At 48.9% G+C, this 27,420-nt stretch overlaps 1 protein-coding gene across 3 annotated transcripts in view; it reads right to left on the reverse strand.

The window, feature by feature from the left end:
• The window catches only part of Adamts14 (ADAM metallopeptidase with thrombospondin type 1 motif 14), an 86,653-nt gene that overhangs the window by 15,372 nt on the left and 43,861 nt on the right, over nt 1-27,420 (reverse strand). For 2 of the 3 annotated variants that reach the window (XM_029565152.1, XM_029565151.1), the window contains exons 5-15: nt 21,560-21,643; nt 20,758-20,914; nt 17,773-17,878; nt 15,893-16,036; nt 14,910-15,042; nt 13,671-13,784; nt 11,892-12,040; nt 8,717-8,892; nt 4,535-4,668; nt 4,101-4,224; nt 3,076-3,153 (exon numbers count right to left, since the gene is read on the reverse strand). In XM_029565152.1, coding sequence (XP_029421012.1) covers nt 3,076-3,153; nt 4,101-4,224; nt 4,535-4,668; nt 8,717-8,892; nt 11,892-12,040; nt 13,671-13,784; nt 14,910-15,042; nt 15,893-16,036; nt 17,773-17,878; nt 20,758-20,914; nt 21,560-21,643 — 1,399 coding nt within the window. The remainder of the gene's footprint in view (nt 1-3,075; nt 3,154-4,100; nt 4,225-4,534; nt 4,669-8,716; nt 8,893-11,891; nt 12,041-13,670; nt 13,785-14,909; nt 15,043-15,892; nt 16,037-17,772; nt 17,879-20,757; nt 20,915-21,559; nt 21,644-27,420) is intronic. The other variant, XM_017799028.2, reaches the window with a different exon arrangement.

Consider the following 27,420-nt stretch of genomic DNA (forward strand, 5'->3'; position numbering starts at 1 on the left):
AATGAAATAAGCAAAAAAAAAAAAAAAGGCTGTCATTATAACCTAAGAGCGAGCTAAGGACACTTACCACTCACCACTCACTCTGTTATCTCTTCAGCTTAGTCCTTGCAGCATCCCAAAGGACAGTCATTATGGACTCAGAGACAGGCAGGGCTCAATCTGGACATACAGTGGGCTAAGCCAGGCTGGAGCCCAGGTTCCAGTGAGGCCGCAAGATAGTGGGGGCAGTAAGGGACAGGCCAAGGTAGAGGGCTGCCCCTTGCCAACTGCCTGCACAGGCCCTGACCACCAAGACTGAAGCTGGGAAGCTCTTCAGAGCCTCAAATGGCCTCACTGCCCTTGTCCAGCTCATAACAAGTACCATTGAAACCCCTGGCTGTCCACCCCCTACAGATGAGACCAATGTAACCCTATGATCCAGACCCAGCTCTGCTAATAACCCTTGGTCAACCACCTAAACATTCTGTGCCTCTGTTTCCTTGGCTGCAAAGATGAGGTAACAGGATCCTTCCTACATTGCCACAGAGCTTAAATGAGATAGCAGTAAAGATTCCATTTGAGTTTAAACAAAGACTTGGTTTTCACTGCTAATTTTGCTGGGTTTCTGTAGAGAACTCACACTCTGGTTGGCATCACACCACACACACACATACACACACAGCACTCATGTGTATATATGTCATCATACACACACACACACACACACATATATATATATACACACACACACACACACACACATGCAGGCACATATTAGAGCTTGCACCCACACTCACACAGGAACATGTGCACACACACATACAGGCACGCACCATTCAAGCTCACATAAGCACACTCTCCACATCTGTACTGATGGCCTACCACTACCTACACATAGTCACCCACCTGAACTGATCTCAGGCCTGTTTCCCTTGTGCCCTTTCAGGTGCTTCCTGAGCAGAAGAGTGGGAACCACCGCAGCTGTATTAGTGAGAGGCACAGCTCTGGAAGGCTTGACTTTTTCATATTATTACATTGATAGTAATCTAAAAATATGACTGTGAAATGTATGCTCTCCTAGGGGCTTGAGATTTTTCATATTATTATGTTGATAATAATCTAAAAACATGATTGGGAACATTTTGGTGGTAGTTGAGCTTGCCAAGAAATGTTGCATCTTGTGTTAGTGTTTGTAATGGGTAGATGAAAAGTGGCAGGGCTTGGTGGTCTAATAGGCCACAGGGGCATCTCTGATGCCAAGGTGACTCCTCTGTGAGAGGTCTGAGCACAGACTGACATGGGGGAACACAGCCACTGCCCAACATGGAAGCAGCTGCTGTCCATAACAGCCAGAGTGGGCTCCAAACTGTACTCTTGGGTTTGGAATTGAAATGCGGTGCACACACCGTGTAATTCATCCTATTAAAGTATGCTGCCCAGTGACTGTTTAGCACATGCAAGCATCACTGTGCAAACCCTGAGCACTTCCACCCCTATCCAAAGAGACCTAGTGCCCATGAGTACTCACCCCATCTCCTCCCCGCAGGCCCCTGCCATCACAAATCTATCTGATGTCTCTATGGAAGGATTTCTCTTGGACATGGTTGTTTTTTGACTGCCAACTGAGTTTCAGTAAAAAAGAAACCAAACAAACCCATAAAAATATCTTTCGTATTACATTAATGTTCTTAACCTGAATTTTAAAAATATTTTACAATGTTTATTTATTGCTATTGTAAAATGTATGTGAGAGAGAGTGCATGACACAACCTATGTGTGGGGAACATATGCTATCAGAGGACAACTTCATGGGGTTGGTTATCTCCTTTAACTTTATGTGGGTTCTAGAGATTGAACTGAAGTTGTCAGGCTTGTGCAGCAAGCACCTTTACCTGCTGAGGCCATCTTACTGGCCTTTAACTTGAATTTTTAAAGTTAATGTATTTTGGGGTTCTGATTTGTATGTGTATGTGGGATGTATGCATGTATACATGCTTGTGTATGCACATATGTGTGTATGGGTACATGTGGAGGCCAGAGGTCTATGTCTTCCTCAATCACTGTCTACCTTATTTTTTTTCCTTGAGACAGGGTCTCTCACTGAACTTGAAGCTCTGAAATTCAACTAGACTAGCTAGCTAGCAAGCTCCTGGCTACACCTCCCCTATGCTGGGATTACAGGCACATGCCATTATGTCAGCTTTTACATGGTTTCTGGGGATCAAACTCAGATCCTCATGCTTGTGTTACAAACACTTTACCCACTGAGCCATCTCCTCGGCCTCTGGGGTTCTAATTTTTAATTGTTCTGGCTTCATGGTTGTACAATCATTACAAGTGTGCAGGGTAGACATTTAAGTAACATTTCAATGAGAATATAGGGCCCATGTGGTGCACTGTGATTTTTACCATTTCCCTTATGAAGAGATAGACTGTTTCTAATCTTTGAATTGGGCTTAACTATGTGACTTGGGCCAATGCAATATTAAGAATTGATGTACAGACTTGCAAAGTGCTTGTACCCTGGGGCCTGCCTTCTCTTGCTACTGCAGACAGCCAGGTAAAGATACCCTGGGAATAACCTCAGGCTAAATTGTTGAGGCCATGACCCTGTTACCCTCATGATTCAGCTGAATACCAGTACCAATCCCATATTTCCTATACCAACCAACTTCTCATAGACCTATCAACTGCCAGCCCTTGCCTGTTTGAGTTCAGGCAAGCAGTAGAAGAACCACCCAGCTGTGTACAACCACAGAACTGTGAGATTATAACAAATGCTATTCATAGCCACTACATATGATGTGCTGTGCAGCAAGAGCTGGCCTCTGCAAAAATGACGTTCCTTTAAATACCAACTGCATTGGCAAGAAATTTGGACAATGGTTGTTCCTGGGGGGAGGGGGGCGACACTGGTCCTGAGGCCTATTTACTAGATTTCCTTTTAGATCTTCTAAAATTTGAATCATGGAATGATCACCCATTCAGTATAAATTTAATAAATAAAAAGGGTCTTCTGCTTGAATCCAAGTCTGTGACATCCCACCTGCTCTCTGTGATGCCTCCCTGTCCTCTCACACCAAGCATGGCACTCACCAATGCGATGGGGAGCCTTCTCCAGCAACTCGATCTGGATGTGCCTGGCACCCGCTGGGATTTGCACCAGTTTGAGAGCTGCTTCCATCCAGGAGCATCCAGAAAAGCAAAGAGTGTTCTGAGCTAATGGCCCACTACCCAGCGCCCCACCCACCTTACCCCACCCCACATCATGCCATGGGGAACTCAGGAACTTTGCAATCACAGAACATTTCTGAACCTGTTTCCTCAACTGTAAAACAGGGATGGGGCCTTCCCTCCAAGGATGGAAAGGGCAGATAAGATGCTGTGGCTTCAAGTGTCTGTGAACTCTAAGAGCTACCTTGTACGTGCACAATGTACATGTGTGGACCTTGCTCTTATGTCCCACTTTCTTCCACTTCTGCTCTTTCCCCACTTTTTCACTCCTCTGTCCCTCCCTCCTCCTCTTTCCTTCTTAAGCTACTATAGGGATTTAATGAAATAGGCCTTGAAGATCCTACATGGCTCTTGGGTTCACAAGGCTGGATAGCAAGCCTTTCTTCATCACCCACCTTCTGTAACATACAATCAAGGGTGAGACATAGATGTGAAATCCTCCAAGGGGAACTAGATCTGCTTTATAAAAGTATAAAGGAGTAGTATCTGGCCCTTTTCCATAGCAAGTTTAGTCAGAAATGAGATGAGGAGTTAAAGAACCAAAGGTACCAGAAGTTCAAAGTAGAAAATGTTACAGATTTCTTTTAAAGGAATAGAAAATGACCAGTCCAGTTTGGGCTACGCCTTTAATACTGTCTATCCCCTCACTCCCCTTGAAAGATGGCTGGGCCCCTGCTCTCCCATGTCATCTAACAGGAACATGCTTCTTGAGCTCCTGGGCCCTGAGCCCAGTATTAGCATGCTAGGAAAGGGGGTGACCTGCCACAGGCAGCCTGGGAGGGTCTGTAGTCAGGCTCGCAGACCCCCATCCCTCCCTGAACCCCAGCACAAATCAAGGAGGAAAGCTCACCTGTCATCAACCCCACCCTAGCCCTGGCCGGGCTCACCTGCCTGCTTTGAGGCCTTGCCCAGTGTCCCCTTCACAGTCCTGCAGTGAGAGTTGTCCCCGCCGCAGACACCACACTTGTCATCTGCCTTCATGGATCCCACCTCTTTGTCGCAACCAAAGGGCTAAGGGTGGAGGTGAGGTCAGTGGGGGGAAGGTTGCCCTGTCTCCACCTCTCAAGTCCCCTGGCTCCCTCCTGAGACTTCAGGCCCTAGGCAAAAGGGGAACCTGTGATCCAGGTGAGGTCTTAAACCCAGCATGGTAACTAATGACTCATATTTCCTTTTCCCTATAATGGTTTAGAACAAAAAGGGGCCCCTCTGCAGCAGCCTGGACTGTCCTGGGTGTGGCAGGGTGAGTTATACTGCCTTCCCAGGGACAGCCCTCCAGGCCCCATGAACCAGTAGAGGATGAACAGCTTTCAGGGACACCCACCACACACTCGCCACGAGCACAGACACTGTACGGGTCCCGGTAGCTGCAGCGTGTCCCATCATGGACCACTTGGTTCATGAACACCACATCTCCTGTGTCTGCAGACTGGCAAATGAGCTCGCACTTCTGGGCATCTGTGAAGACAGAGACCCCGATGAACCCCACACTGGGCTGGCAGAAAGTAGGACAGTCTGGGAATTCCATCAGTATGTGGTTCCACCAGTAAGTCCGGGGGCCAGGTCAGGGACAGTGGGAGAAGCTCTGGGCGGGGGGCGGGGGGCTTAAAAGCCCTACTATGGCATTTAGGGATTGGTCATGTGACTTGGTACAACTGTCTCTAGCCTCTCTGAACCTCGGTTCCCTAATTTCATGCTCCCAGATCAGAAAATGCCACATCAGGTTACTGAGAAAAAGCAAGTGACAAACCAACAGCAATAATAAGCCAAAACCTGGAGCTGGAGAGACAGCTCAGTGGTTAAGAACCCTTGCTGGGCACTGGAGAGATGGCACGGTGGTTAAAAACTCTTGCTGCTCTTTTAGAGAACATGAATTTGGATCTCAGTACCCATGTCAGGAAGTTTACAACCACTTGTAACTCCAGTTCTGGGGGAATCTGATGCTCTCTTCTGATCTCTATGGGCACCTACCCTCAAATGCATATATATGTATATAATTAAAGATAAAAATTAATTTTTTTAGAAAGTCAGCACCTAGCAGACACTCACTGAATACCAGACACCTCCAAAGCCCTTCCACACCTCTGAGAAACAACATTAAACACCTGTCATGACTTAACTCATCTAATCCTCTCAAAGCCGCAGTGAGAAGGTTCTAGCATTACAGGATATACACTTACTCTTTTTTTCTTTAATACTTTTTCTTCCTTTTATAGTGACCCAATGAGTTTAATTGAGGCTTCTTACATGCGCATGGATGATGAGTTGTTTACAGGAGCATGTGATTACTTTATTCATGTATATGTGTGTGTTGTAGGTACATGTGGGTGAACATGCATATGCATGTGTACTTTACACTTTATCCATGTGTATGTGTGTGTTGTATGTACATGTGGGTGTACATGCATATGGAAGCAGAGATTGACATCAGATGTTTTCTTTAATCACTGACCACTTTATTATTTGAGACAGGGTCTCTCATTGTACCTGGAGTTCACTGATCTGTCTAGCTCTCTCCCCAGAACTGAGATTATAAACATGTGCCACTATGCCAGGTTTTATGTGGGTGCTGGGGATCCACACTCAGGTCCTCATGATTGTGCAGCCAGCATTTTACCAGCTGAGCCATTTCCCCAGTCATGACTTAACTCATCTGTGTATGTTGTTTTGTTTTAAAGATTTATTTTTCATATGTATGAGTGTTTTTCCTGCATGTGTGCCATGTGTACGCCTGGTGCCCAGAAAAGTCAGAAAAGGGCATTAGATTCCATAGAACTGGATTTACAGACGGTTGTTAGCCACTATGTGGGTGCTAGGAACTGAACCAGGGTCCTCTGCAAGAGCAGCAAGTGCTCTTAATCACTGAGTCATCTCTCTAGTCCCAATACCCTGTCTTTTGAGACAGTCTCTCACTGGGATCTAAAATATGGCAACTAATGAAGCCCAGTGACCTACATGTCTCAGCCTCCCCAGTCCTGAGATTAAAAATGCATGTTACATGCCTGGATTTGTTTGTTTGTTCATTTATTTTATGTATATGAGTGCAATGCCTGAGGAAGTCAGAAGAGGGCATCGGATCCCCTAGAACTGGCGTTTCCGGATGGTTGTTAGCTGCCATGTGGGTACTAGGAATCGAACCCAGGTCCTCTGCAAAATCAGTCAGTGCTCTTAACCACTGAGCCATCTCTCTAGCCACTGTTGGGTTTTTTTGTTTGTTTTTTGGTCGTTGGTGTTTCTTAATTAATTAATTAATTAATTAATGTGCGTGTGTGTATTGCCTACATGTAGGTAAGTGCACCCATGTTGTGCAATGCCAGCAGAAGACAGAAGAGGCTGTCGGATCCCCTAGAACTGGAGTTACAGACAGCTGTTAGCTGCCATGTGGGTGGTGGGATTCGAACCTGGGTCTTCTCCAAGAACAGTCAGTGTTCTTAACTGCTGAGCCATCTCTCCAGCCCTGTTTTTTGTTTTTCAATGTGGATTCTGGGGACCAAACTCAGGTCCTTGTGCTTGTAAGGCAAGCACTTTGCCAACTAAGCTATCTCCCTAGTCCCTATTTTTATCTGTGTATAGTACTGGCTATCAAGCCTAGGGTCTCATGCATGTTAGGCAAATGTTCTGCCAGTGCACCACACCTCAGCCCACATTCTAGCATCAGAGGAAACAGAGGACCAGAGGCTAAGGTGCTTGCTCAAAGCCACACAGGGAGCGAGTCAGTCAAACTTCAAACAGAAAAGTCACTTGGGTCTTGCTCTGACTCTACAACCTCACTGGGCACAGACAGCGGTAGCAGGACCATATGTCTCAACAATGAAATGTTCCCTTCTCTCTCCTGGCTGCTGATGTCCTTAAAAGGAGGTTCCAGAGAACATATAAACACTCATTGGATTTCTTAGAAAAAGCAAGGTTGAGGGCTTAGCTAACTTCCTGGAATTGGTTTGAATGTCCTGGGAAAAGCCTGAGTAAGGTCCAGCTGTCTCGCTGACCTTCTTGCTTTGCCTGATAGGCTTCTCTGCCTGTCTGTCTTCCCAGTGGACCCACAAGGCTTTCAAAGCCAGCCTTTCCCAAAATCCATCCTAAGGAGCTTAGCTGGCTCTAGTTCCTATGACCAAGCTCCTAGGACACTTGGTCACTTCTTGTCTCCCTCACACAGGACTCCAGGGTAGTTACAACAATTAAGTATACCTTTGATTCCCTGCTCAAGAACCAGACTCCTGGTGAGATCTGGGCCTCGGCAGTTCCACCTCCAGATGAGAGATAGGGTCCTTCCACCTACCAGGACACCTGGAAGGCAAGTGTCTGGGAAAGTGGCTAAGGAGAAGTGCGCTTCCTAGAATCAGAGGAAGCCAAACAGAAGCGAGCCCCTGTCCCCTCCTACAAGGGAGCCTGGAATTGACAGGGCTCAGAAGTCTTTTGCAACTTAAGGGTTTTGCCACTGTAAATGTAAGCCAGGGAGCTCAGGGTCCTGAGGTCAACCCAGGCTCAGAAAGAAACTGTTCTTGATGGAGCTTTCTGGGTTCCAGAGCACAAAGGAGGGAGTGATAAGCCAGTTACAGGACTGGCAAGCCTTCAGGCTTGAAGAGCCAGGTGTCCCAGGCATTTCTAGTCTAAAGCTGCTGTGGGAGCTCTCACTGAACACGTGTGAAAAGACTAGGTGCTGGTCCTAATGTGGTCCCATCAGACTCTCTCAGTTAAGAGGTCTGTGTCTATTCTAGAGTAGCCTGGGGTGGAGGTTAACATGAGGATCTTCTAGACTCCTACCCACCTGCCTTTCAAATGACCTTCAGTCACTGCTAAATGGATATCTCATCCAGAAAACCTACATGCCTGGCCTATGGTAGGATGGTGCTCTTCTGGACACAGCACCACACCCCTGGGGAACACTTTGGGCTTTCTCCAGGACTTTGAGATGAACTACAGGAAGTGAGCTGAGCCTCTGTCTGACTTTTTCTTTTTCTTTTTTTGTTTTTGAGACAGGGTCTTCCTATAGCCCCAGTTGCCCTAGAATTCTCTATGTAGACCAGGCTGGCCTTGATCTCACAGAGACCTGCCTGCCTCTGACTCCAGAATGTTAGTATTAAAGGCATGTGCCACTATGCCCAAGCTGGCTTTTTCTTAAATGTACTCTGAAACCTCTTTTTTGGACAGACATTCTCCCGTGCAGATAAGGACACAGATACCTAAAAGGCACCCACTCCACTCCCAGCTCTGCCACCAGCTCGCAGCACCTCTCAGTGAATGGCCCCCTCTTCAAGCTGCTTGACTTACATCTGCCATGAAATCACCCTTTTAAGCACATGAACCAAGAATGACCTCAATGGTGATGGTGGTCCAGAGGTACCCGATGCACAAACTGGTCTAAACAACTTCAACAACCCTGTCCACTGGCTGTCTCCTCCTCCTTCTCCTCTCCTAATGTCCCTGTGCCTCAACTAACAGGAGGGTCCCATCAAGGGTCACATGGCTCAGCAGACACCCAAGACTTGGTCAGAACAGGGCCACTCACCATCATCAGGCTCGTAGGGCAGCCAGCTGTGCTTGGCATTCTTGTGGGTGTAATAGGAGTTGCGCTTGGCACACTGCTGGGCCCGGAAGTCCTCAAAAGGTCCAGGACAGTCCTCGCTGTTGCAGATCTGGTACTCAAACATGGACCCTGAGCACAGGCGACCTCCATAGGCTGGGCTAGGGTGGCAGAGGGAACAGATGACCTGGCTAGCCAGGAAAGCTGGGGAATGAGGAGCCTCCTACATGGCTCCTAGGACAGCTCAGTCTTGCTGTATTGGCAAGAGCATTCCATTAACTTATCAACTTCATAGTGACCTGTAGAGTGAGGCTGCTGAGCTCAGGGCCCTCTGGATTCCATTGTTTCAGGTAGCCCAGGCTGGTCTTCAATTAACTATATAGCTGAGGATGACTTTAAACTTCTGGTCTTCCCACCTCCACCTCCTGAGTGCTGGAATTACAGGTGTGTGCCACCAAACCCAATTTATATGATGCCAGGGATTCAACCCAAGGCTTCATGCATGCTAGGCAAACACTCTACCAACTCAACTCCATCCCCTGCCTCTCTAGAACCTTCTTCTTCCCTGACTGTTTTATTTGCAAGACCTCCCCTATGCCACTGGGCGTATATATGTGGGGGAGAGGGACAGAATGACAGACAGATATATAACCCAGCAACGACAGCAGTTAGTCTTGCTCTTCCTTAAATTCCTTCAGCTGTTGACTAGTGCAGTAGACACTCAGTCAACAACTACTTTTCTACATCCACTTCTATTTCATAGCAAAATAAACTAAGGAACAGCCAAAGAGATTTGGGTTTGGAAGAGAAAAGCCAGCTTCCAAGTCTTGATCATGTGGCCTTGGTTTGGTCATTTGGCTTTGCTGTGCTTGATTTCCCCTTATTTACCCTCTTCCTAGTGTGATAAGACATAGTCCTACATAGCGATGGACACTTTTCTTCATTAGAACAACAGAATTGGGGCTGGAGAGATGGCTGGGCATTTAAAAGCATGGCTGCTCTTACAGAGGACCCAGGTTTGATTCTTAGCATCTACATGGTGGCTAACAACCATCTATAACTCCAGTTCCAGGGGATCCGATGCCCTCTTCTAACCTCTGTGAGCAATGCATGACACAGGTGCACTTACACACATGCAGGCAATACACTCATACACACAAAATAAAAATAAAAACAAATTACATTTAAAAAGAACAGTATTAAGTAAGATTATTGATACAAAGGATCCAAGAACAGAAGGTAACAATATCCTCTGCTCAGAGATACTAGGAGAACTTCCCTGGGGTTGATCATCTAAGTGCTTAGCATCCTGCACACAGTGCTCAGAACAAATCATAATAATAATTATAACATCAGCTGTCACTGTGACATTCTTAACCCATGCTGGGCACAGGGCTGAGCACATATATCATTTCATTTAAGCCTCATAAAATAAAAAAATATTACTACAAGGAGCTCAATAAATGGTAGCTCTGAGCAAGGGGGGGTGGGTAACTCTTGGTGACAAATGCAAGGTAAGTTTATCAGAACAGGTACCACTGTGCATTCCCATCACCTTGGCTTTTGTGCCTCTCATAGGTGAAAATGACAAGGCAGTCCACATTGACTCCCATTCATACAAAGTCAGTACAGTTAACAAAGGCATGAACTACTTTGGCAGTGAACCACCATCCCTACGGGTAAATGTATACCATCAATAACCACTGTTTTTTCTTTTTTCTCTTTTTGTATGTGTATGAGTGAATGGTTTGCATGTGTGTATGTGGGATCCTGAGTGTGGAGGCCCCAAGTTGACACAGGCGTCTTCCTTGATGACTCTCCACTTTATTCACTGAGGCAGGGTCTCTCACTGAACATGGAACTTACTGATTCCAGATAGTCGCATTAGCCAGCTTGCCTTGTCCTGTGCCCCCACCTCCCAAGTGGTAGGACTACAGGCAGTCACCACATCTGCCCAACTTTATGTAGATCTGAACTCTAGTCCTCACACTTAGACAGCAAGCACTTTATCCACTGGGTCCCAAATGACACTATTTACAAGGGTGCTATGACTTGTCATTACAAGTGTTCATCATACCACTTGGTGCCAGGAAGGGCTAAGCCCTATCCCTGTGGAAGTCCCCAGGCCAGTGGACTCATGGCAGCTCTGGCCAGTCTCTGTACTGCGTGAGGGAATCCTGAGCGAGTTTCATGACTGGTTTTGGTTGTCAACCTGACACATTTGGGAAGAGGGAACCCAAGCTGGGGAATGTTCTCTATTGGATTATTCCATGGGCATGTCTGTGTGGCTTTTTCTTGATTATTGAATGATATGGGAGGGCCCAAACCACTGTGGGCAGTACCACCCCTGGGCAGGTGGTCTTGGGTTATATAAGAAAGCAGGCTAAGCACAGGCCAGAGAAGCAAGCCAGTAAGCAGTGTTCCTCTGTGATCTATGATTCAATGCCCACCTCCAGGTTCCTGTCCCAAGTTCCTGCTTAACTTTCCTCAACAACGGACTGCCACTTGAAAGTATAAGATGCAATAAACCCTTTCCTCCACAGGTTGTTTTGGGCCATTTTTTTTAAATTACAGCAATAGAAGGCAACTAGGACAGCAAGCAGCTTCATCTGGGAGATGGGGACAATGGAGAGCTGGGCTCAGATGGTCCACAGCCATGGAATAGGGGAGGGGATCCTACCGAGAGGACAAGAAGGGATAGACAGGTGTCTCCCCAGAATGCTGAAACTTGCCTGAGATAGTGGAGGGGTTGATGTTGGAAACAGGAAAGCTAAGAAGGAAGAGAGGTTTTGCATGCAGGGCAGAAAACAAACTGGAGGATGACATAAAACAATTTAGATTGGTGTTTACTCAAAGTTCAGCCAGAGGATCAGGGTGTTTGGAAGTCTTACAGGTCGGACAGAAACAGGGGCCCATACAACTTTCTGGGAGGAATCTTTTGCACATGAGAACATGTGCCACTAAGGCACATTTCTAGAAGTCACTCCCAATGGCTCACTAGCAAACGCTCCAATTATTTTAAGTCCTTAACCAGAGAATATGGAACTGTCTGTAGGGGCTACTCTCCTGTACCCTGTCCACCCACTGTTTTCCCCTCTGAGTCCCTCTGCCTCAGGAAGGTATAGTCTCTGTCATGCCCATGCCCGATCAGAACACTCACGGGGGGTTGTCGCAGCTCCGGCTGCGGGATCGCACTCCACCTCCGCATGACCGAGAACAGGAGCCAAACTTGGTCCAGGAACTCCAGCCTCCATCCTGGCCATAAGTTTGCTCTGAAGACTTCCAGATACAGTGACCTTTGAAGCACCACTGGGGTGAAACAGAGGACGTGAGGTCACCCTGGGCCACGGCAGTGGAGCCTGAATGAAGGGTGCCCCAGAGGAAACATGGTGTAGAGGATGGACACCGTGACAAGTCCAGAGAAAGAGCCATTAAGGGAATTGGTCTGAAGAATGAGCTGGACAGAATCCCAGCCCACCAGATACAGGGAGCTGAGCCACCTCAAAGGGCTTGCCATCCTGGTGTGACTACCCTTCACCAGCACAATGCTAGAAACAGCACTGCCCCTTTCAGTCAATATCAAGCACACACAGTTCTCTTGAAATGGCAGACACTATTCAATGAGATTCACAATGATAATGAATGGGGGACTATTTCATTTATCATCCTGTTGAGGGGGTGTTGGGAGGGAAGAAAAGTCTCAATCACCCTATTCTATCTGCAGTTGATTTTGGCTCTGTACCTTGAATCACCTTCCAGGGACCATAAACAGATGAGCAAACCATGTCTGTCCCTGCAGCTGAGGGAGCAGCCACTTAAGCTGAATGGCCTAAGTTCAAATCCCAGTTCAGCTATGTGTGCCCCCTTTGCTGAACCTCAGTTTACTTACCTGTTAAACAGGACTGCCCTAAGAACTGAAAGTTTAGTGCCCAGCCCTCAGAAGAGGCCCAACTAAGGTTTTTTTGTTTGTTTTTTTGTTTTTTGGGGTTTTTTTTGTTTTTTGTTTTTTTTTTCCTGCAGGATATGATAGGAGAAATAAGCAAAGCTCTCTGGGTCTTTCTCGAGAGGTGAATTTCTTCATCTTGGAGTCCCCTAATAGGACTCTTAAAACCTCAGAAGCCTGGGCTTCCCCGACCAGCTGAACCAGTCTCTAGGGTCATTGGATGTTCTGGAAGCTATAAGGAGGTACCATTTACACACCACAGAAATTACTCATTTTGAGTGTACAATTCAATGTCATTTCCTAAGTTCAGAGTTGCGCAAACTTCACCACAATCAAATTTCAGAACATTTCCACCCCAAAACTCCTCTGTGCTCCTCTGTGGTCACCTCTGCTCCAGGGGTGGGATTTTTAAAGTTCCTTAGATTTTAACATGCAGCCAAGGCAGAAATTAATTACACTGAACTGTTACTGGGGAGGATCTGGGGCTCTACATAGGGCTGTGGAAGGGTCTCAGAAAGTCCACAGAATCTTCTGACAAACATGGGCCTGAGGAAGCAAACAAACCCAGAAACACATGGAGGGCAGGTTGGGGAAGAGAAGAGAGCATGTGTGGGGTGAGGAAGAGGCAGCCAGGGAGCGGGGGGAGTAGGCGGGTAACCTGGAGTGTTCCCTTCACCCCTCCCTGCAAATCACTCCCTGTGTGGCCCTGACATGTTCTTCAACCATCTGGGTTGCAATCTTTTCATCTGTGCAATCCTGTGAGACCATGAGAAACCAAGCTGACTGTAGAGGCCAAGGATGCTGTGCCATGTTGGAGAGAGGGCAGTGTGGGAATGTGTGAGGTTGTGGGAAGATTCCAGGCAGGTGCACCACACACTGGGATGCATGGTGCCTATCCACCCATGCAAGCTCAGAAGAGAGGCCTGACACCTGCACTCCTGCCAATGATGGTCTACACCACAGGAAGAACACTTCCTCCACATCCCCTACAGTTACCTTGCCTGGTGCACACTCAGTCCCATCCAGCGGGGGCCCCTTCTTGGTCTTGCAGAAGTATGGATTGTCAGGATGGCTGCACCACAGCTGCTTGCAGGGCTCAAAGGTCCTGAACTATGGAGCAGGGCAGAAGGGGTGGGAGGTGATGGGGAGATAGGAGGGCATGGTGGATATCGGAACCCAGGATGCCAAAAGGAAGCCTCATGCACTCTCAAGCTCCATTCAACCACAAGTGCCAGTGGTCCCTGGGGCCCCTCTTTTCCCATCAGGGTACTGAGAAGGTATCCTGCACAGTGCATATGCTTTGTCCCCTTTCCCTGCCTCCCACCACTCGGAGAGCCATTTGGAGACTACAGAGGCCTGGGCCCAGGCTGACCCCAATCCTTGTGTATCTGGGGGGGGGCTTGAGAGGATCCAGATAAGCCTGAGACCCCCATCTCTTTCTAATGTATATCCTGTGAGGTCCGAAATTGGTAATCCCATACTCCAGACTATAGAGGAGTGCCCCATTTCTTTTGCCCACCCCCCATCAGGCAGGCATCCCACAAATACAGTACTTGGGCACTAAAGTCCAAGCCCAGTTCTTCAGCCCAAAAGCAGAGCTGTACCAAGCCACACATCCCAGAATGCCCTGGAGAGTGGGCACAGTGACCACACATGGGCTCCCAGTACTACCAAGCAGGGCCTTCTGTCCTGCTGAGGGGAGGCTGCCCCTTCAGATGCCCCTTAACTGAGAGAGGCCCTTCTGTGGATCTCTTCAAAGATGGCTCAAGCTGGTCTCATCTCAAGGGTTGCCCCTTGCCCTGTCTTGCAGGCAGAGGCAGGGTTATGCTCTCTGGTGTCTATGGCCTCAGGTAGGGGTGGGAACATGGAAGTGACTCCCTGGAGAGGTATGGGAGTTGAGTTAGAACAACATGTCCACCAAAGCATCTGAGGGTAGGAACTCTTCTTCCCTGAGTCTCAGCTCCTGACTGGACACTTGATCCATCTCACAGGTAAACTCCCTAAGGGATCAACCCAGTTAGGGCACCAATGGCTATTCACCCCACCTGTCTTCCCATCTTCCCCAAGCCTTGCCTAGTGCTTGGCATATGCCTGGCCCATGGTAGGAAGGCTGTGTGGGGTCTATCCTGAACCCCACCCCTCCTTCTGATGTGGCCGGCACCAAGTCTGCAGGCCTAGCCCCAGGTCCACTGCTAGCTGGGTGGAAGTTGCACTATGCAGGACAAGCCTACTCACGGCCAAGCAGGTTTGGTACCCGGTGCCAAAGTCGAAGCGGCACTGCTCATCCATGGAATAATCGATCCCAGGCAGCTCAGGGGGCTCAGGCCAGGTACGCTCAAAGGGATCATCGAGGAGGCAATCATAGGAGCTGCAGGAGACACAGAAGAAGTCCCAAGGACTGTAAATCCCAAGCTCTCCCTTCCGAAGTTGGGGCTTTCCGTAAGCAAAGAAGGCCTGACAGTGTTTGTGCCTATCATCTAGGACCCCAGCTATTATTTCCAAAGAGGATGGGCTGTCACAGGATCCCTCTTCCTCAGGGACTATCTAACAGAGGGGCTCTACTTGCATCCAGGGGCAAAGGCAACCAGCCTGGGCTTAGGAACTCAGCTTGTAGCTGGCTTAGGGTGTTAGTTTCGTCTGTATTCAAGGAACAAACTATGGACAAGTTTAGGAGCGGATTCATGACAACTGCCCAAGGCAAAGTTGACCCACCACACAGGAGGTACACTGGGTGGCTGCTCTTCCTAGCTGCAATGGAAGGTCCCTGTCTCCATCCTTCTAGAACACCTGTCTTACACTTCTACATGCTTTCCTCACATTCCCCCTCTCTGGGGACCCGGGAAGATGGATTACCCTAGTTTGAGTGGCTCCTAATCTGCAGCATGGTGTCACCTGCTGTACTTAATGAATCCAGATTCCCAACCCATCCTCCAGAGGATTCTCACTAGCATCTGTTTGGGGCTGGAGTACCCTGGCTTTTTAATAGGATTTCCATGTTCTTGGTCACCTGAACACACTGAGACTCAAGGGTAGCTAACCCACCTGTGGTGCTAATGGAGATGCTTTAGGTCAGGTAAGGGAATGGAGGTAGAAGAGGCACAGAAAAGTCAGGCCAGCAGGCAGGATGAGGACAGGCTGGAACTCAGTTTGTATGACCTTGGTTTGTAGCAGCAAGCCACCTGCTCCCCATCCCCATATCCAAGACAGAGGTGACCTACGGGAGGTAGCGGCTGAGCTCCAGCTTGCTGCAGCGGGACCAGTGGAAGCGGTGGAAGGCAGCCTGCACCAGTGGTGCCATGACACTGCCCAGGCTAGTCTCATCATCACAGCCATTCCCCTGGCCATCATGTTCCATGCCGAGCCTAGAAGGTGGGGAACAGTCATGCTGGGCTTCTGAGATTAGGAAGACAGGTGGATGGGCCCAAAGAAGGAGAGTCTGCCCTGACCAGGAATCCAGACTGGGCCTGCTGGCCTCAGTTTCCTAACTATATCTTTACTCCCTCCCCTCCCCATTCCTTCCTGATGGGGACCCACCCCTCCCTCATCCATCCCTCATCCCTCCCTCAGACCCTACCCACATCTTCCCAGCTCCTGAGGCTGGCCCTGCTGGGACACCAATGTCCACGTACCCTCCCTGTCCCCCTCTTCCTATCATCCTCCAGGGCTGAGACCTCTCCAGGGCTCTGGACACACACAGCCCACAGGGGGGACTGAGCAGAGCCTTTACTTGTTCCTCCTGCGTCCCCCCTCCCCGCCCTCCACCCCATGGGGCTGGCACCAAGCCTGCAGGCCCATTCCCAGGCCCACTGTTGAATGGTTAGAAGGTCCTTACAGAGATTCCTGCTATAGGACACCAGCTCCAGCTGCCATGTCTATGGGTTGACCTCCCGGTCAGAGTCCACCTGCTCTACCATCAACAACTCTTTCACCATGCACTGTCCCACCAAAAAGGTTTTAGTAGTCAAGGACTGGTCTCATTCAGTCTTGTCTAGTCAGCCTCATTCACTGAGCCCCTTGGTGTGTGAACTACTAGACCCCAGAGAGCCCCAGCACAGGATTCTGCACGTAGTAGGTAGGTGCCCACCCAACAGGAGTTTCAATGAAAAACTTTGCTCTTTAAGCTTGTATTCAACACCAAAGCCCGCCAGCCATAATTATTCATCCTTTTCCTTTTTTCATTTTTGAGACAGGGTCTTCCTATAGCCCCAGCTGGCCTGGAACTCTATATAGACCAGGCTGGCCTGGATCTCACAGAGATCTGCCTTCCTCTGTCTCCCTAGTGCTAGGATCAAAGGCATGCGCCATCATGCCCAACCAGTCCTAATTTCCTGAATACTTCCTGCAGTTCCATCTGGCCTTGGTTGCTACATAGACAGGACATTGGTCCCTAAGTTCGACCTTGCCTCTCCACAGGGAGGGGTTTCTACTTAGGAAAGACCGAATACCCCCTGCCCTGTAGAGCAAGGCAAACCTTGGCACACAGTAGGCACTCAAGTACTGAATGAAGACAGATGTGATGATGCACATCCGTAATCCCAACAGCTGGGAGGCTGAGGCAGGAGGATTAAGTTCAAGGTCATCCTCAGTTACATAGTGAGTTTGAGACTAGCTTGGGCTATATGAGATCCTGTCTCAAAAAACAAACACACACAAAAAAGAATAAAGAAATATTGGATAAGGAGTGAATGAATGTATTCGAAACAGCATCCAAATCCGCAGAACTGGTTGCCAATTCCTGTCTGGCCTACTGCCTGGGCTCAAAGTGTGTCTGTTTATGGTGGGCTCAGGCCAGCCCATCGGTGGCCACTGAGGGTGAACTGAAATGAGTCTCTAAAGGGGCCTGGGGTGGGGATGGAATGGAGGGAAGCCAAGAGTAAAGACCACCCAGACAGCAGGCCCTATCTGTGAGAGGGACACTGCCACTGGCCTGTCAAAATAAACAGGGCACATCTGGCCCCCATAGCCATGGGAAGCTGGGAGACACCATGTCAATGACAGAGACTGACCTTGGCCTTTCACCCACAGGCCCCTCTAAGCTCATTGCCCTTCGCACAGTCCCAAAGCCACCCACCTCACCCACCCTCCTGGGGCCACTTACACATGACCAGTCTCATGAGCCACCACAAAAGCCGAGGAGAAACCATCCTCATGGTTGAGGGCACAGCTTCTTAGGGGGTGGCACATACCAGTGACAGGTGCATATCCTGCCAGGGAGAAGGAGAGAGGTCACAGGTAGGTGAGGTAGAGTAAACCAATGTGTGCGTCCAGCCTGAACAACAAAGGGACATCCCAAGCTGGCTGGTGCTGGAGGGTACCTGGACAAGAAAGGTGCTCACAAAGTCCTACCCACAGAACAAACGTGGGCGTGGCTGCCACCATATCCTAGGTATTTGGTAGCTTTGCTCTCGGTCTATAGTTCCCCATAGTCTGGTGGCAACTCTTCTGAACAAGTGGAACTCCAGGGATTTGGGTCTGCACATACTTTACTTCCATACTTTCCAACAAACCAGCTTGCAACACTTTCTATGTGGAGGTCAGAGATGGTCCTGTGTTAGAAACTCTGGGGCATCAGATGCAGTGGTGCTTGTCTGTAGCCCCAGCTACTCCTGAGACTAAGGCAGAAAGATCACTTGAGCCAAGGAGTTTGAGAGTAGCCTGGGCAACAGAGAGACTCATCTCCAAAGAGTGGCAGGGAGGGAAAGAAAGAGGAGAAAGAGAAGGAGGGGAAGGGAGGAAGGGGGAGGAAGAAGAGGGGAGAATTTATGTAGATACCATGGGGAAAACAGAAAAACAAGATCATTCCCCCACCTCCAGTGTATCTCACCATTAAGGAAGATTTAATTTAGCAGGGACATCAGGTGGTTAGAGTATGGGTAGGCTTGAGGGTCACAGTTCAGGGAATAATTGGTGAAATGTGAAGGAAAGGGAAGCAATGGTCCTACAGAAAGGTTTGAGGGGACCAGGGAACGGGACCAAAGGAATGACTTTGGAGAGCCACCAAGCTGAGCCTCAAGGACGGGAAAGATAACTCTCCAGAGGTTGGGGAGACACAGGCAAACAGGGAGACAAGCCATATCAGGGCAGTGGGTCTAGCAGTAAGTGCTGCTGTGTGCAAGGCCTTGTAAGCTAAGGGTCTGCTTTCAAGAGCAACCCTCCTAGGTCGTAGGGGCATGGCTCAGTGGTAAAGCCCATGTTGAGCTTGCAAGAGACCATGTACCCCATCCCCAGCTAAAAATTAACAACCGAAAAAAGGGGCCCAGTTGCAATAGGAGTGCAGGGTGAGAAAATCTGGAGGATGCATTGCAAGTAGGAAGTACTCTCTGCCTGGGCCTGGAGGGAATAGAGAGCTCTCCCTCTCTTAGAGTTGTGCTGAAGCCACCTTCTATGTGGCATGGTTTGAGGAACATAATGAGGGGACACAATGAGAAGGGGGCATGGGGCCCTATCATCTTGGAGCCTTATCATCTTGGAGCCATGGGCTTCATACTCCATGCTGGATCATTCCATACCTGTGTATGTCTGTGTGGGCTCTTGTGCATATGTGTACATTGTCTATGTATCTGTGTGTGCTTACACACGTGTGCATGTATCTGTATATGTGTGTATGTGTGCAGATACATGAGTGTCTGTACACATTTGAGAATGAGTGGTTCAGACAAGTAGCCCTGAGGTAGACAGAGCTAGCTGATTCATTTTCTCCATTAAACTAGAAACACACACAGAGACAGAGAGAAATGAGAGAGAGAGAGAGAGAGAGAGAGAGAGAGAGAGAGAGAGAGAGAGAGCCAGCCCTCAATGTGAGGCCTGGAGAGTTAAGTGTGGCCTCAGGTCTGTCTTCTGCCTCCTATGAGGGTGGGCAAATCTCTTCACCATTCTGTGTCTCAGGTTCCCCTTATGCGAAACCAGGGTAATCAAAGATAGATGTGTTCATAGATGCTTACAGTGGTCAATACTGTGTCACGGACTCCTATGTACTCCTCCACTCTGTGAGCAACCAGGGAATGGAGGAAGATAAATATAATTTATTCCATTTGCAACCTGGGAGAATCAAGAAGCTGAAAGCTGGGAGACACCATGTCAGTGACAGAGCCTGACCTTGGCCTTTCACCCACAGGCCCCTCTAAGCTCACTGCTTTTCACACAGCCTCAAAGCCACCCACCTCACCCACCGTCCTGGGGCCATTTACACATGACCAGTCTCATGAGCCACCACAAAAGTTGGGATAACTCAGGAGTGCCTGGAATGTAGAGCATGGCCAGGCCAGAGACCTCCCAGTAAGGATGGCGGGAAGCTGGCATGTTCCATTCTAGATACACTGTCTCTTACCCAACAACTCCCAAGCAAAACTATTAGGTCTCTAATCCTTTAATCCTAACCAAGTCTCTTGTAGACCAAGTGACTGAAGGACAGGACAAAGGCCATGTAGCCTTAGAAGCCTCCTCCCTCCCCCTACCTGCCTGCCCGCCAGAAAACCAACCCCATCTCTTTGCCCACAAAACTTTTCTATATAAACCTCTGCTTCTGCCATAATAAACGAGCTGTCCACTGACACAGTTAGTCTCCCAGGTGTTTCTTCTCACTGTACTCATTGCCTCCCTAGGCCCCTCTCACCCCATCAGTCTCTCTTCTCGCCCTGACTTTCCGTGACGGGGACCGGTGCACAATGGTCTCCCAGTAGCAGCGGAGTTTGGGCCGAGGGGAGGCTGACACCCAGGTCCATGGGGTGGCATGGGCCATGAGCTTCCTTCACCACATACCACACGACCCCCACTCCAAGTGCCTAGGACCCAGTATGAACAGAAGCATGCTAAGTTCCTGGGGTCTTCAAGCAGATGGAGGCTAAAACAAACAGCACATGTAGCCTGTAGGCAGGGCAGAGACAGTGGCCACCCCAACAGGAATGTTTTCATTTGTTGTAGTCTACAAGTTCCAAGACCCACTTCAGCTGGCTATACAGGTCCTGTCCTTCTGTCTTCTTCCCTTGGGCAGGTCTCACAGGTCCAACAGGACTTTCCAGGTCCAACTTTGAATCTCTACCTCTGCCCTGCAGGCTGCTTATACCTGGCCAAGCAGGTACAGTACCTTGCATACCTGAAGGGCCAAAGTTCTGCCGGGTGAGGAAGATGACGTGGTCATGGTGCTCAGTGTGGCTGGGGTCCTGGCGCTGCTGGGAGTGTGCCCATCGACACACCTGCTCCAAGCTTCGTGCTGGGTTTCCACGTTCAATCAGGCTCAGAGACTGCAGGGGTCAGGAGGATAGTGAAAAGGCCAAATCTCAAGAACTTTCCTTAGAGACTCCAGTGCCCATCCCTGCGACCAGCTGTCTCCACCTGGCTGCTGCTGGCATATAGCCCTCCCTTCACTAGGGAGGCTTTTCATACCAAGTACTGTTCCATACCCATGTCCACTAAAGACTTAACACATACAATTTCCAATCTCTTCAAACTGCAAGACAGGTGCTGTGCCGAGTACTTCCCTGCCATGTACATTTTCTGTCTTACCCAGTCTTCACAGGGAGGAAAATATGACTGTCATCCCCATTACAGGGAATATGCACCTGGTCTAAAACTGCAGAGGCCAATGCCCCCAGGCTATATCTTGTCAATAACAACAAGACTTACTTCATCACTGCCCTGTGCCCCCATGCCTCACTCTCCCTACTGACTCCTTGAGAAAAGGCACCTCCTCCCTGAGGATGCAGGACGGTAAGTTTCTCCTATTGCAGAGACCCATGCCTAATGCCTCCTTCCTGAAACAACAGCTTTGATGGTCTCAAGGTCCTTATTTGGAAGACGAAGTCTCCCAGAAACGTGTCCCTCCACCCCACACAGAGACTTCACAGCCCACCTCCCTCCAATCCCTAACCCCTGACAATTGGGCTCACCTGTCGGTAGCCCACCATGATCAAGCGGACAAGGGCAATGTTCACATGGGCCCCCAGGGACTCGTCGTGGTAAATCTCATCCACCTAGAAGGAGAAGAGCACACAGTGTAAGTGAAGCAAACTTCCCCACGGGGCTTACTGCATGCCATGTGCTGGGCCAGGCTCCTAACGTACGGCACCCCATTTATTCCATCCATCCATGACCTTATCTAACAAGTCTTCTCAGTCCTACTTTAACAAGTAAAGAAACTGAGACTGACTAAGAGAGGTAAAATGGTTTGCCCAAGAGCACATAGCTGGAATTCAAATGCCAGACACTGAATCCCAACCCTGAGCTCTTTCCACAGAGCCTGAGTATGCAGGGAGGTGATTGGTCTGAAGCTCAGCAATTCTGTCCACCTCTCTGAAGAACCTTTTCCAGAGAGGTCACCTGACTCAAGGGACTTCTGTTCAAGTTCCTGTCCTAACATCCCTGGGCTTTTTGCAATTGCCACTGGTACACTGTTTACCCTACAGTAAGTGGGCAACTGAGAGGTGGCCCTGGGCTCTTTTCCAAGACAAATCCCCAGAGTAGGGGCAGTGTTCAAGGGCCTTGGATGGACAGTGATTGCATCACCTAGGAGCTTGTTAGAAACAGAATCTACACATGCCCAGGGCCTCCCAAGTCAAACCTGCATTTGAACAAGGGACCCTGGAGGTTCTTAGATTCTATCAAGGGGGAGGAGACCAACTCAGGACAATTCCTTTCACTCACAGGCCCAGAGCCTGCCCCGGAGACAGAAGTACTACCCCACAAATTCAGCTGGAAATCTAGCTCTGTCAGGAAGCCTGGGCAGCATCCATGAGAGAGGGACTCAGCCCCTGCTTGTCTATTTTCAAGGACAGAGAGCTCAACCTTTCCTGAGGATATCCACCTCCTGAGTTATTCCCCATTGGACACTCCAGCTTTAGTGGTCCTAAATATTAGGGGCTGAGGAAATGGCTCAGTGGGTAAAGCACCTGTGGCACAAGTCTGAGTATCTGAGTTCGGATCCCAGATCCCATGTTCAAGCTGGGTAGAGCAGTGCATGCATTTCTAATCCCAATGTTCATACAGGGAGATTGGGAGGTAGAAACAGGAGAACCCGGGGGAGCTTGAGACAAGCCAGCCTGGCATGTATGAACAAGGAAGATTGTCACAAACAAGGTGGAAGTTGAAGATCAACATCCTACGTTGCCCTCTGACTTTCATTGCACACTATGGCATGCTCATGCCTACACACACACACACACACACACACACACACACACACACACACAAACCATAGACACACAAGATTAAAAAATAGCTTCTTAAAAAAACATAAAATATTTTACTGTAAAAATAAGTACGTACAAAAAAAGAAAATTAGATCACCTACACTACTAGCAACTAACTGACCACAATTAACAAATTCCCTGTCACATGTGTGCTAGGTCACAAAATTGGAGCACACTGAACATACTGTTTGTATTTTCCTTGCTTCATGGAACGTGTCTTTAACAGGGTATCCGCAAACAATTATGCCACTGCTTATGTGACTAACCCCTGATAGAACTTGAACAACTCAGAAATGACTTGCTCAGATGCTCAGATTAAACAATAATAAGGCAGCTACTAGGATAGCTGGGTTTCAATCCCAGCTCTGCATATCAGCAGAATGGCTTGGGACATAGTAGAGAGCTCCTTAGAACCTCTGTTTCTTTTTCTTTGGATTGGGAATAATGGCTGTTAGAGGGCTGCCCTGTGTAAATGTCTGGGAATCACAAGAGAGCCACACAAGCCCAGAGGCACAGTCAGTAAGTGGCATAGTAGAGCAGCCTGACTCCTATCTGTGTGGATTCCTGGGAGCTGGATGCTCTCTTCTTCTCCCCATTTTTGTCTCCCTGTGCCCTTTGGCCACCAATTCTTTCTCACATGTATGAAAAGTAACTAACTTACAGCCCATGACAGGATAGCTATCCATTACATGGAGAAGAAAAGTGCTTCCAAACCCATGTGTGTGAGTCCTATGAGGAGGAGAACCCTGGAGCGGAACCAGAGAACTGCTGGGCCAGCCAAAGACAAAACCAGGCTGTGGGCGCAGAGCCACACAGCAGAAGCTGCCTGACCACAGAGCCTAGCCCCAGGCCATTGTCCCAGTGCCCAGAGCTGGCAGTGCCCCCATGCATAAATATGCAGATCTCAAAGCAGCCAGCATCAGGGCCTTTCTGGTGCCCATGTCTGGATCCAACTGAATACTGAACCTAAAGCCCAGCACTAGATCCAGCTGACTACTGACACCAAAGCCCAGTGTTGGATTCAATTGACTACTGAAACCAAAGCCAGAGCTGGATCCAACTAAGTACTGAGACCAAAGTCCATCACTGGATCCAAATGACTACTGAGATCAAAGCACAGTGCCCACTCTGGACAAAAAGACCCTGGCAATCCCTACCAAAAGGTAGATAGAAAGACCCATGGCAAAGGGCTCCCCTCCTTAGCAAAACTTCACAGGGAGAAAGAGCTCCACTGTGTAGAGAGGGTGCCTGTCTCGACATACATGCCTGAGATTTATCTTAGGAGGGCTTCAGGATCTATCATCCCATCCCCCCTAGCACACCACCAAACTCAGGATGCTTTGACTGTTGAGACAGCAATCCACCTACAGGAAGGTTATTCCTCATCTGATTTCCCAACACCTCTAGCACCAGGACAGCCATCCTTCCACACAGGGCTGTGGTCAATACTGTGGACTCTGGGGTGACTGACTAGGACAGGCAAGGGACATGCCATTTAGCTATATCAGTGCCTCTTATACTACAGTGTGTCCCAAAGAAAAAGAGACGAGAGCAATCAACTAGGACATTTGGGTGGGGGTATCTGTTGGGTTCTGGGCATCTGGAGGGACCTCTGGGCTTTCTCTGTGTGTCTCTCTAATTCTGAACAGTCCCTGGGCTATTCAGTCTATTGTCAGAATCCCACATGTGGCAGCCAGTCCTCTGTATCTGAAAGCTTTGCACCTGTAGGTTCAACCAACTGTGCATTGAAAAATCTTTGAGAAAAAAAATTATCTATATAGAATGCATACATATTTTTGCTTTGTCGTTGCTGTCTAAAGGATATAGTCTAGCATCTATGTGGACAGTATGTTCAGCATTCAGAGTCAGAGATTATGTAAAGAACATAGGAGGGGGCTCTGCAGCTGGGTGGTAGAATGCTTATCTAGCATGTGTAAGACCATGGGTTCAATCCCCAGCGCCAGAAGGAAGGGAAGGAGGGAAGGGATGGAGGGAGAGACAGAGGGGAAAGGAGGGAGTGAGGGAAGAAAGAAGTAACTCTGGAGGACTGTGTAGGTTACAGGGGGACTTGAGCAACTATAGATTGGAGATACAAGGTGACCAATCCCCTCCAGATACTGAGATACTGAGATACCTTGCTTATTTCTATTGCTCCTTCAGCAAGTCAAATCTGCTCATAAAGCCTTCAATGATCCTTGTTCCAACTACCATCCAGCCTAGGGGACTGGCAAGGGGGTGATCCCTGCCTTTCCACACTGCCTGGTCCAGTCCTCTAGACCCTGGCACACTCATCTGCATACACCCCTGCCTGTCCTGGCCCTGAATTCAGGTCCTCAAAGGCTTTGACTTGGCTGGAACTGCTTTAAGGCTTCACACAGGCCAGGGAAGTGACTGGATAGAGCCATCATGTTGGCAGAAACCGCCTGGCACATGATGCCACAGCCAGGAGGTGTAGCTACCTGACAGGTACAGGACTCTACCCTCCCTGGAACATAGTCACAGGAGCCCTCAGACAGGCTCCAGGCTGGCTGCACCCTGGCCCCGCAGCCTCCTCCTTCCATGGCTGTGTTTGGTGGGAGACCAGAGAGTGATCAGGAATTGCTTCCCCTGGTTGGACACAGGAGGTTGACTGAAAGCCACGCCCACAGGGAAGAAAGAACAGTATGTCTGGTTTCCTTGCTTCTAACATTTGAGCCAAGTTCAAGGACACTTCTGTCAGAACCCCTAGGCTAGGATTTTACATCACCTATTGGCCTGAGATAGCCACTAGGTGTACATCAGAAAAATAAGCAAAGGTCAGGCCTCTGACTAACAAGAAACAAAAACAGCAGAGGGGAGGGATAGATGGAGAGTGCTGGGGCTGGAAGTACAAGTTGCAGCTCCCAGAATAACTATTGTATACCCGGCTCTGTTCACGACCTCATAACCCTCATATAGAGCAGAATTATTCCTGCCTCATATGCAAGAATATAAACTGCTGCTTTTTTCTTTTTTCCTTTTTTTTTTTGGTGTGTATGTGTATGTATGTGTGTATAGTGTACAAATGTGTGTGTAGGTGTGTGTGCCTCCATGTGATTGTATACAAACCCATGCTCACTTGCAGAGGCCAGAGGAGGAAGTCAGGAGTTCTGCTCTATCACTCTCCACCTTATTTCCTTGAGACAGGGTCTCTCACTGAAGCTAGGCTGGCCGCCAGAAGCCCCAGCAATCCTCAGGCATCTGCCCTCCACAGTGCTGGGGTTACAAGCATGCATAGCCATGCCAGGCTTTTTATGTGAGTGTGTTCTCATGCACAGTAAGTGCTTTTACCCATGGAGCCATTTCCCCAGGTCCCATCAAGACTACGAGCTTCTTAGGAGCAGGGGATGTGGTTCAGTTTGTAGAGTACTTGCCCAGCATGCAAGAGGCCCTGAATTCAATTCCCACATGGGGCATGTGCCTATAATCCAAGCTATCAAGAGGTAAAGGCAGGAGGATTGGGGGTTCAAGGTTTTCCTTAGCTACAAAGTGAAACACTGTCTCAAAAAAAAAGAGAGAGAAAAATCAAAGCTTCAGAAAGGTTAAGTAATTGCCCAACACTCCCCAGGGAAGCTTTGATTTGAACTCAGATCTCTGTGACTCCTCAACCCCTATTTATACTCAGCTGCTATCCAGACACAATTTCTCTAGGTGGCTGAGCAGGTTTTCCACAGCCCAGGACAAAAGAGCAGTATTCACAGCTCCAAGGAAGAAAGCAGCCATTTCCCCACACCCAAGGCTTGAGCTAGCCATACCGCCAGGAAACAGATACAAGCTGAACTTCTGGGCCAGGACTATGGGCCTGGTATTCTGTCCCAGCAGCACCCAGCCACTTGAACTGTGTCTCCTCAGGCCTGTTTAGGGAGACTACCCTGGGAAGATGGCCATGTGAAAAGATCCTATTGACAATAACTGACAGTATCGCTGAGATGAGCCGCCCTGGAAATGGTAGAGACGAGATGGGGCAGCCACGGGCTTCGTGCTCCTGAGCCCTGAACCCTGCAACCTGCAGCAGAGCAAAGGCAGAGGGAGAGAAAGCACCTTTCATGGCAGGGAGAGGTGAGAAAGAGGAAGATGACCAAAGGCCAGGGCAATGAGCCAGGAGACACGTAGGCAGAGGAGCAGGACTCCATGCCTCCAGGTTTTCTGGAAACTTCTTCCATATACTCCTGCTTCCAAAACCTTGAACCCTGATTTCTAGATACTAAAAGGCTTCCTAGGTTGCAAGAGAGGGTGAGGCTGGGTTTCCTAGGCTTGGAGCAACACAGTCAGCTAAGCAATAGCAAAAACCCTTTCCCAATTGTCACGTCACGCCATCTCCAATGAAGCCCACGTGAGATCCTCCGTGGGTTGAGGCTGGAACTTCAAGGAAGGTTGCCTCTTGGAATTGGCTGTGCTAAAAAACATGCAGTGTACTTGGCATGCTTTTACTTGCTATTATCTTTCTGACTGTCACTGTATCATGGGCTTTCAGGGGCCCAGAAAGCACCTGGTGTCCTTGACACCTGTGCCTCCAGATGCATCACTATTAATGAAAGCCATTT

This window comes from Nannospalax galili, unplaced genomic scaffold (assembly GCF_000622305.1).
Source record: "Nannospalax galili isolate Female #2095 unplaced genomic scaffold, S.galili_v1.0 scaffold1437, whole genome shotgun sequence".
NCBI lineage: Eukaryota > Metazoa > Chordata > Mammalia > Rodentia > Spalacidae > Nannospalax > Nannospalax galili.